At 31.8% G+C, this 8,667-nt stretch overlaps 1 protein-coding gene across 1 annotated transcript; it reads left to right on the top strand.

Annotated features, from left to right (window-relative positions):
- The first annotated feature begins 5,985 nt into the window (after window positions 1-5,985).
- On the top strand, window positions 5,986-8,174 carry LOC145115157 (transcription factor ICE1-like). The gene is made up of 4 exons (XM_079051365.1): window positions 5,986-7,114; window positions 7,296-7,553; window positions 7,636-7,806; window positions 7,881-8,174. Exons 1-4 carry the CDS (start codon window positions 6,086-6,088, stop codon window positions 7,962-7,964), a joined length of 1,542 nt encoding a protein of 513 aa, XP_078907491.1. The 5' UTR covers window positions 5,986-6,085; the 3' UTR covers window positions 7,965-8,174.
- Window positions 8,175-8,667: the final 493 nt, after the last annotated feature.

Here is an 8,667-nt window from a genome sequence, read left to right as displayed (position 1 = left end):
CATACTAGGGCACGCCTAGTACGCTCAACGTACCCTTATGTACGCGTAGCGTACTCTTCTTGATCCAAAATTACAATATTAGCCATTAGGGCATCTCATGGCTACACCCTTCCATCCCTAAGGACTAAAAATAACAACATAATAAATAAAGGGAGGATTCGGAAATACCTGCAAATTCCGGTATGTTACAACTATGATCAAGACCATCCCATCACAATGCAACTGGTCGCCATTTTTCTTTGAGGCTTTGAACATCTTATTAAGATTTATTAGGTGCATTTTATGCACCTATTTTGCACTTTTATTCCATATCCTTGAAGGATTAGACCTAAAACCATAAAGGGCCAAGGCCATCGGCCCATATGTCCATGAAAGGTGTCAACCAATCACAATCTGCCATGCAACATCTTCTGGAACATTCATCCTTGCATGAGCATCAACAATACACATGATGGAGCATCATGATCCATAGTGGCATATCCTAATGCAAGAGTGGCATATCAGGATCACTATGGCATATCAACCATCATGGTGGTACATTAGCCAATAATCATTGAGCATCTTCAACTTCTGAGCTTCCTTGAACAATCTTGAGCATCATAGGGGACTTCATAGCATACGGCTCATCAAGGGATACCTTAGCATATCAAGGAACCAAGTGGCACATCCTTGCATCAAGATGGCGCATCAGGCATGAGGATGGCGCATCTTGATCAAGGGATGACACATCCTCTCCAAGATTGGCATATCTAGACATCCACGCCACAATGGCGCATCCACCTCATGAATGGCATATCCAGACACTTGATGGCATATCATGTCACTTGGTGGCATATCTAGTCACTTGATGGCATATCATGTCACTTAGTGGCATATCAAGTCACTTCGTGGCATATCAAGTTCCAATAGTAGCGCACCTTGGCTTCTACGTGGCACATCCAAGCATAGGATGCTCCATTCCACTTCCTGGTGCTCCATAGCTCCTTTTAGAAGATTCGTTCCTTTGTCACTTGATATGTGCCTTTGTCAGGAGATCCATCTCTTTCTCAGATGATCCGTTCCTTTGTTACATGCTCCATGAACCGCAAGTGCTCCATTGAGTTCCAAGTGCTCCATTGAACTCAAATGCTCCATACGAATGCTCCAAATGCTCGAGTCACATTTAACATGTTTTAACAAAGAGTTTGATTTTGATATTGATTCATGGTGGCCACTTGAATTAGAATTAGGTCATTCTTGTAATTCAATTTTATAAAATCCATAAATGTTTTGTGAAACGTGACAACATTAAATTAGTCACATTTAACATGTTTTAACAAGGACCCACCCTACTTGCTCTATGCTACGTTTTAATTACAATATTGTAGTGAAATTTGGAGTATATTGTACCCTTTTATTTGTTCGATTTCACACTCTAACAGTCTGTAAATGAACTGAATGTTCACTGAACATTTGTGATCCATTCAATAGAAAGTTCATTTATATTCGTTTATTTAATAAATAAACAAACATGAAAAATATTGTTTGTTATTATACTTAAATGAACGAACATAAACATTGGTGTTGTTCATTCATTTACGTTCGTGAACGTTCGTTTATGTTCATTTTTTTATGTTTGTTTAAATGTGTTTATATATATATATATATATATATATATATATATATATATATATATATATATATATATATATCTGTGTGTGTGTGTGTCTGGAAAAATGAATATATATAGATGTTATGTATGTAACGTTAGGTATAGAACATAATAATACGTCATTTTGACTTAAAACTACATAGTTTTTGTACGTAAGATTTTCTATAATACATGTATTTATGTATGGTTTTTAGTTTGGATGTTAATGGTTGTTTATCTTTATTTATCTTCTTTTATGTTCATTTAGGTTATTTTATGAGCTTTCATTTGTGTTCATTTATATTCGTTACACCCATTCATTTACTTTCGTTTATATTCGTTTTTGGGAAAATTACTTACCAGGGTAATCACCTTTTCGTATTATTCACATTTAGGCAACTTTTTTTTTTGTACGCATTTAACCATTTAACATGTTAAATATATTCACGTATTACCATTGTCACCGACTATCTCAGGTGACAATGATAACATGTGAACACATTTAACAAGTTAAATGGTCAAATGTGTACAAAAAAACAAAAATTGCTTAAATATAAACAAAACGAAAAGTTAATTAACCTGATAAGTTATTTTCCCCACTTTCAATAGAGATTTTATTTTTGATATTTGTTTGTATTATTTTTTCAAGCATTATTTTTAAAGCATCCATAATGATTGATTATTTATCCCATTTATAGTCTGAAAATTCATTTTTCTACTAATTTAGTTTTAGCAAAAACTTACTATCATAAATAAGAATTAATCATTGATCAATTCTAAACTTTTCTTTCTAACTAATAAATATATTTTATTTTTGTGAAATATTTATATAACCTCTTTTATATATATATATATATATATATATATATATATATATATATATATATATATATATATATATATATATATATATATATATATATATATATATTCTTTTTTTAAGGGTATGCAATATTTTTAAAGTAAATAGTGTCTAACAATAAAACTAAATATATAACAATAAGTATGCAGGGTCTTTTAAAAAACAAAAGGAAAATATTACATAGCAAATATAAAAACAAAACAAAAAAAAAATTTATAACGTAAATGTTTTAAAATTCTTACAACTTTTGTTATACTTTTTAGTTAGAAGTTTATATACTTTTTAATTGTTTTTAATACAGCGTTTTAAACTTGTATTTAATGAAAGTATTTTAAAATGTTATAAAAAATATAATTGTTATACAAAATATATTAAAAGTTTTAAATTTGTTGTAAATGAAAGTTTAGAAAGAGTTTTATAAAAGTTATAAAAAAAATTATATGAAAAAATAATAATAATAAAAGAAGAAGTTAAAAACTTGTAAGAAAAGTTTAAAACTTATAGAAAATACTTGGTTTAAAAACAGTTGTATGAAAACTATATGAAAATATAAAAAAAAAGTTAAAAAATTATAACCAAAGTTTAAAACATTGTATTAAGAAAACTTATGAGAAAAAAAATATCTTTAAAATGTTGTAATAAATTAGAAAAAGTCTTAAGAAATTTAAAAAAGAAAAAAAAAATTGTTCACAGTTAGTAAACTTTTTTGTACATCTTTAATCATTTAACAAGTTAAATGGTTAAATACGTATAAAAAATTGATTAAACGTGAACAAAACGAAAAAGTAATTATCCTGACAATTCACTTTCCATTCGTTATTTTTATGTCCGTTCATTTATGTTCGTTTAATACCTTAATAAACGAACATAGACAAAGTAATTTCTTAAACAAACGAGCATGAACAAGGAAATTCGTTTATTTATGTGTCCGTGTTCATTCATTTGTTCGGTTAACTTAAACAAACAAACATGAATAAGTTTCGTTCATGTTCTTCGATTCGTTTACAACCATAATTTTGTTTTCGTAATACAATTTGAAGGTTAATTATTGATGTCGGAAACTTATACAATATAAACTTGTTCCTCGAGTCTCGATCTAGATGGTACATCTAAAGCATAGAAGCTTTTGGTGGGTTTATGTTTTGATTTCTAGAGACAACTATAGAAATAAGATCGTTAGAATCATCCCAATATATTTGTTCTGAGAATGACCTACGACGACCGAAATTGATTGATAAAGATGGGGCATGTAGAGATAAATTTTCTGGGACTAGACTTAACCATCTATATGTAGATAGAATAATGTGTGTATGTGTTCGACAACATGAGTAGACGGCAATAGTTGGTCAAAATAATTTTTTTGAATAATAAAAGATGAGTTTAATAGTCATCGTGTATATAAAAAAAATAGATTTTTTTGACATATGTAAGTTGGTTTATTTTTTAAGTTTGTTGTAGTTTAGTGTTTGGTAAAACAAATAAAATTAACTTATAAACTAACAAGTTTATAAAATATTTTATAAGCTAATTTTAGTGAGTTACATTAAAATATTTTATTGAATAATCTATTTTTTAAGAAAAAGAAAATTCCAGCTTACAAACAACACAACCTAAATTATTTAAAAGTCATTGTTTATTATCCTACAAAATCATTGTCTCTATTTTATTATAAATGTAAAGAGCTGATCTATTTTTTTTTTTTTTTTGTTATGTTTGTAATTAGCCTTTACATAAATCAAATATAATTAGCTTTTAAATAAATCAATATAATACTAAAAGGGCCTTATCTATCCTAAAATCTGTAATTGAAAGCGTTTCTTATTTTTAAATATTTTAATTTTGTAAATATTAATTGTCTAATGGGGCACACAAAATGCCATTATTTTTACAAGTTAGTGGTCATGAAGACAAATGATTAAAATTTGTCCTTACCACAAATACCAACAAACCTCACAAAAGTTGCATCGCTTTTCCCTATTATTGTCTTCTTTTAGACAAAAGAAAAGACTCCCGTTTTGGTAACATTTCAATAAAAAACAAATCGTAGCTTGACAAAAAATGAAAATGTGAATCTATGATTTATTTTTACGAAAACTCCATAACAACACTTGAACTATTGAAATTATGATTTATTTATTGTTATAATTTTGAATAATTTATCAGATGATATTAAATAATATATATTAGCTTACCATTTATGAGCTAGCTTATGTATAATTGTTAGGAATAAAATGAAAATAAAATCACCAAAGACACACTGGTTTGTGGATATGACCTGCATCCACTTGAGAGAGAAGAAGTATTCTTATACAGTAGTTTGAAAATGATTTACAGTTGAAACCATATTTAATAAACGAGTGTCTTAACGAGCCCGAGCCAAGAATAAAATTCATTTAATAAACGAGTCTGATCTCAATCGTGCAAGTGAGGGTTTGATTAAGCTCGCGAGCTTAAGGAGGCTTTGCTATACTATATTTTTATTTTATATATTATTATTTATTACTTATATACTAATAAAATATGAAAAAAGAAAACAACGAGCCAATTCCGATCTTTAATGAGCGTCACAAAAAAAACGAGCATTAACGAGCCGATCCTGAGCTTTATATGTTTCACGAGCTGAGCTTGAGCTTGAGCCTCCAAACTCTTAACAAGCTCGATCCTGAGCTTTATAACTTTAAACGAACCTGACTCAATTAGTGTGATGCTCCGCTCGGCTTGGCTCATTTATATCCGTAAGAGCATAACTTTTATTTTTAGATTCGAAATTTATCTTAAACTATAATATCTTTCGAATAAATATATTACATATTTGAGAGAAAATTAAAACAATAGTATAATGTTCAGGTTTGGTAAAGGAATTATATATTTTCTTTAACAGAAACTGAATATAATATAATGTGAAACTATGATTATGTTATTATTAGTAATCATGTAAAGTTACGGTTACGTTATTAATATGGAAATCTTTTTATTACAAATAATGAGTGGAAAGTTTGTCGTTAATAAATTATTGAAAGTATTTGAACAAGAGTTTGCATTTACCATACAAAACACATGATCTTTATACGTTGCTTATTTTGTTTGATCATTTACAGTCTAGTTTTAGACTTTAAATTACAATATGAGATTATCAAATTTTTGAAAAATCCTTAAAAAAATATTAATACTAGGTTGTGTTAGATAAATGTCTTTTATCTATAAACTAGCTATACAAGGAACAAGCCATCTAGCTGAAAATCTAATGTCCTTTATCGGTTTTATTAATGATATCCAACCTTTTTAAAGTCTTAAAAAAACTGATTATCCTAAAAAGAATAATCATAAAAGGTGTCATTTTCCCTTGTTTGGAGGCTCAAAAGCCAAACACAAAGCTTCTACCAAAAAACAAACAGAAAAAAGACAGAGTACTTTATGCATTATAATTTGTACATTTTCGAAGCACCAGCTCAGTTTGTAATCATAGCACCGCAAAGTAACGTTTTTTTCTTTTTTTCGAGCTTGTTTTTTTGCGTCTAACAACAATATAAATCAACTCCCTTTTCCATCGTCTTCTCCAATCCCATTCTCTCTCTGAAACCACCAACTTCGAGATGCTTTCAAGAGTTAATAGTGTTGTTTGGATGGATGATGAGAGAGGGAATCAAACAAACCACAAAAATGAAGAGAATCATGATATCAATTCTATTTCTACATTTAAATCAATGCTAGAAGTTGAAGAAGAAAATAACAACAATTGGTTCTTGCAGCAGCAGAGTAATCTTCTGTTGCAGCCAGTTGATTCTTCATCGTCATGTTCACCGACTTCTGCTTTTCAACACCTCGACCCAAATCAGGTTCATTTCTTTTTACCTCCAAGACCCTCAATTTCTTCGATTTTGAACCCAATTTCAAACAACCCGTTAGATGAAACCTTTGATCTTGGTTGTGGGAATGGAATTCTACCTGGGTTTTGTGATTTAGGGGGACAAACCCAGATGGGTAATTCGAGTTTGAACTCAGATCCTCAGTTTTCGACTACTCACTTGCTTCAATTGGCCGGAAATGGATTCGGGACGCCGGTGTTTCCATCTTTGGAAGATGGGTTAACAGGAGCTTCGTTGGGTTTGAACCGGTCGAAATTGCTTAAACCTTTGGATAGTTTTGCTTCGGCCGGAGCTCCACCGACTTTATTTCAAAAAAGAGCTGCCCTGAGAAGAAATTTGAGTGATATCAACACCACCATCGACGGCGATGGTGGAGGAGCTGGTCTGGGAAGAAATTTAAGTGACGTCAACACCGCCGGTGGCGGTGGTAGTGATGGGATGAATGAGAAGAAGAGGAAGAGCAGCGGTGGCAGTTGGGATGATGTGGATAACCTGAGTTTGGATGGCTCCGGTTTGAATTACGATTCCGATGATATCACGATGAACACCACCACAAATTTTGAAGAAAATGGGATCAAAATTAACGGTGGGAATAGCTTTAATGCAAACAGTACTGTCACTGGCGGCATCGGGAGCAATCAAAAGGGGAAGAAGAAAGGGTTGCCGGCGAAGAATTTAATGGCGGAAAGACGTCGGAGAAAGAAGCTAAACGACCGGCTTTACATGCTCAGATCTGTAGTCCCCAAAATCAGCAAGGTGAGAATCAAGAATTCCCTCTTTGTTTCACATATCTTTCTCGTGCATGTTCAGAATTATTATCCAACATTTTTTAAAACTTTAAAGATGGAATCTTGATGAAACCCTATGAAAGAAAAACCTCTAATTAAGAAGATTTTTTTGAATTATTCATGAAACGCCATTAATGTTCTTGTTTCAGATGGACAGAGCTTCAATTCTTGGAGATGCGATAGAGTACCTGAAAGAGCTTCTTCAGAAGATCAACGACCTTAACTATGAACTCGAATCAACCCCATCAACCTCATCATTGACACCCACCACCACCATAACCACCCCCGGCAGCGGCACCCCCACCGGTTTCTACCCTCTAACCCCAACTCCGACCAGTCTCCCTTCAAGAATCAAGGAAGAACTATGCCCCACCGCGATCCCTAGCCCAACTGGCCAGCCTGCAAGAGTACTAATCCCAGTTTCCCATTATTTTTACAAAATTATGATGAATCACTTGTTAGAATGTTGATTTTTTGCGGTGGTTTTAGGTTGAAGTGAGACAGAGAGAAGGAAGAGCAGTGAATATCCATATGTTTTGCAGTAGGAGGCCTGGTTTGCTTCTATCAACCATGAGAGCTCTTGATAATCTTGGTTTAGATATTCAACAAGCTGTCATAAGTTGCTTCAATGGCTTCGCTCTTGATGTTTTTCGAGCTGAGGTATATTTCATTTTATCTTCATTTGTTTTACTTGATCCGTTTTTGTTGTTTTATGGTGTGTTTTCTGAATTTAGCAATGCAAAGAAGGTCAAGATGTTCATCCTGATCAAGTGAAAGCAGTGCTGCTGGAGTCCGCTGGTTACCATGGCGTCGCTTGAGTGGTTTAGTGATTTGCGATTTGGGTTGTTCGGTTTTAGTTTAAAAAGTATGAAGGTTGTTTTTGTTCAGTCCTTAGATCTAGTCAGATAGATAGGCGTGCTGAAGTTAGCTAAATTTGCGAAATGTTTAAGGCATTTTATGTTATTTTGTTTGATCGTTGTGTTTCTTGGAGTTTTTTATTTTATATTTCATATTTCATATTTGATTGATGTTTGTGTGTGGACTGGAGTGTTAGGTTTCCAACAATAAAGACACAATTAAAGATGCAAAGAAAACAAAGATTTACATTGTAAGAAAACCGAATAAACCGAAAACCGAACCCGAATAAACCGAAAACCGAATAAGGGTAATTGTATGAACCGAAAACCGAACCAAATAAGCAATATGGGTTCGGTTCAGTTCGGGTATTATTCGGTTCGGTTCGGTTCCAGCCCGAATAACCCAAATAACATGTACAAGATGATTAAGGAGCCGAATAACCCGAATAACCCAAATAACATTTAGAATGTGATTATAAATATTGTATTTTGTATGACTTTTGTAGCTTATGATTTCATAACAAATCTTTTAAAGAAACAAATTAAAAGATTGAGTAGTAGATTAACACATTCAAATTTCAATGAGTAACATACATAATAACACATTGAAAGATTGAGTAGTAGATTAAAATACAAATACTTACTTGAGTTTCTTGATTTGGAA

This window comes from Lactuca virosa, chromosome 5 (genome assembly GCF_052849685.1).
Source record: "Lactuca virosa cultivar CGN04683 chromosome 5, Lactuca_virosa_CGN04683_v6, whole genome shotgun sequence".
In the NCBI taxonomy this organism is placed as follows: Eukaryota; Viridiplantae; Streptophyta; class Magnoliopsida; order Asterales; family Asteraceae; genus Lactuca; species Lactuca virosa.
This window is presented reverse-complemented; position numbering and strand designations above follow the sequence as displayed.

What these genes read in the sequence shown, in the direction of transcription:
- LOC145115157 (XM_079051365.1), top strand. Translation starts at nt 6,086, where the DNA reads ATGCTTTCAAGAGTTAATAGTGTTGTTTGGATGGATGATGAGAGAGGG. An exon ending in CAACTGGCCAGCCTGCAAGA is followed by an intron (nt 7,554 to 7,635) that starts GTACTAATCCCA and finishes CGGTGGTTTTAG; the next exon opens with GTTGAAGTGAGACAGAGAGA. An exon ending in TTGATGTTTTTCGAGCTGAG is followed by an intron (nt 7,807 to 7,880) that starts GTATATTTCATT and finishes TTCTGAATTTAG; the next exon opens with CAATGCAAAGAAGGTCAAGA.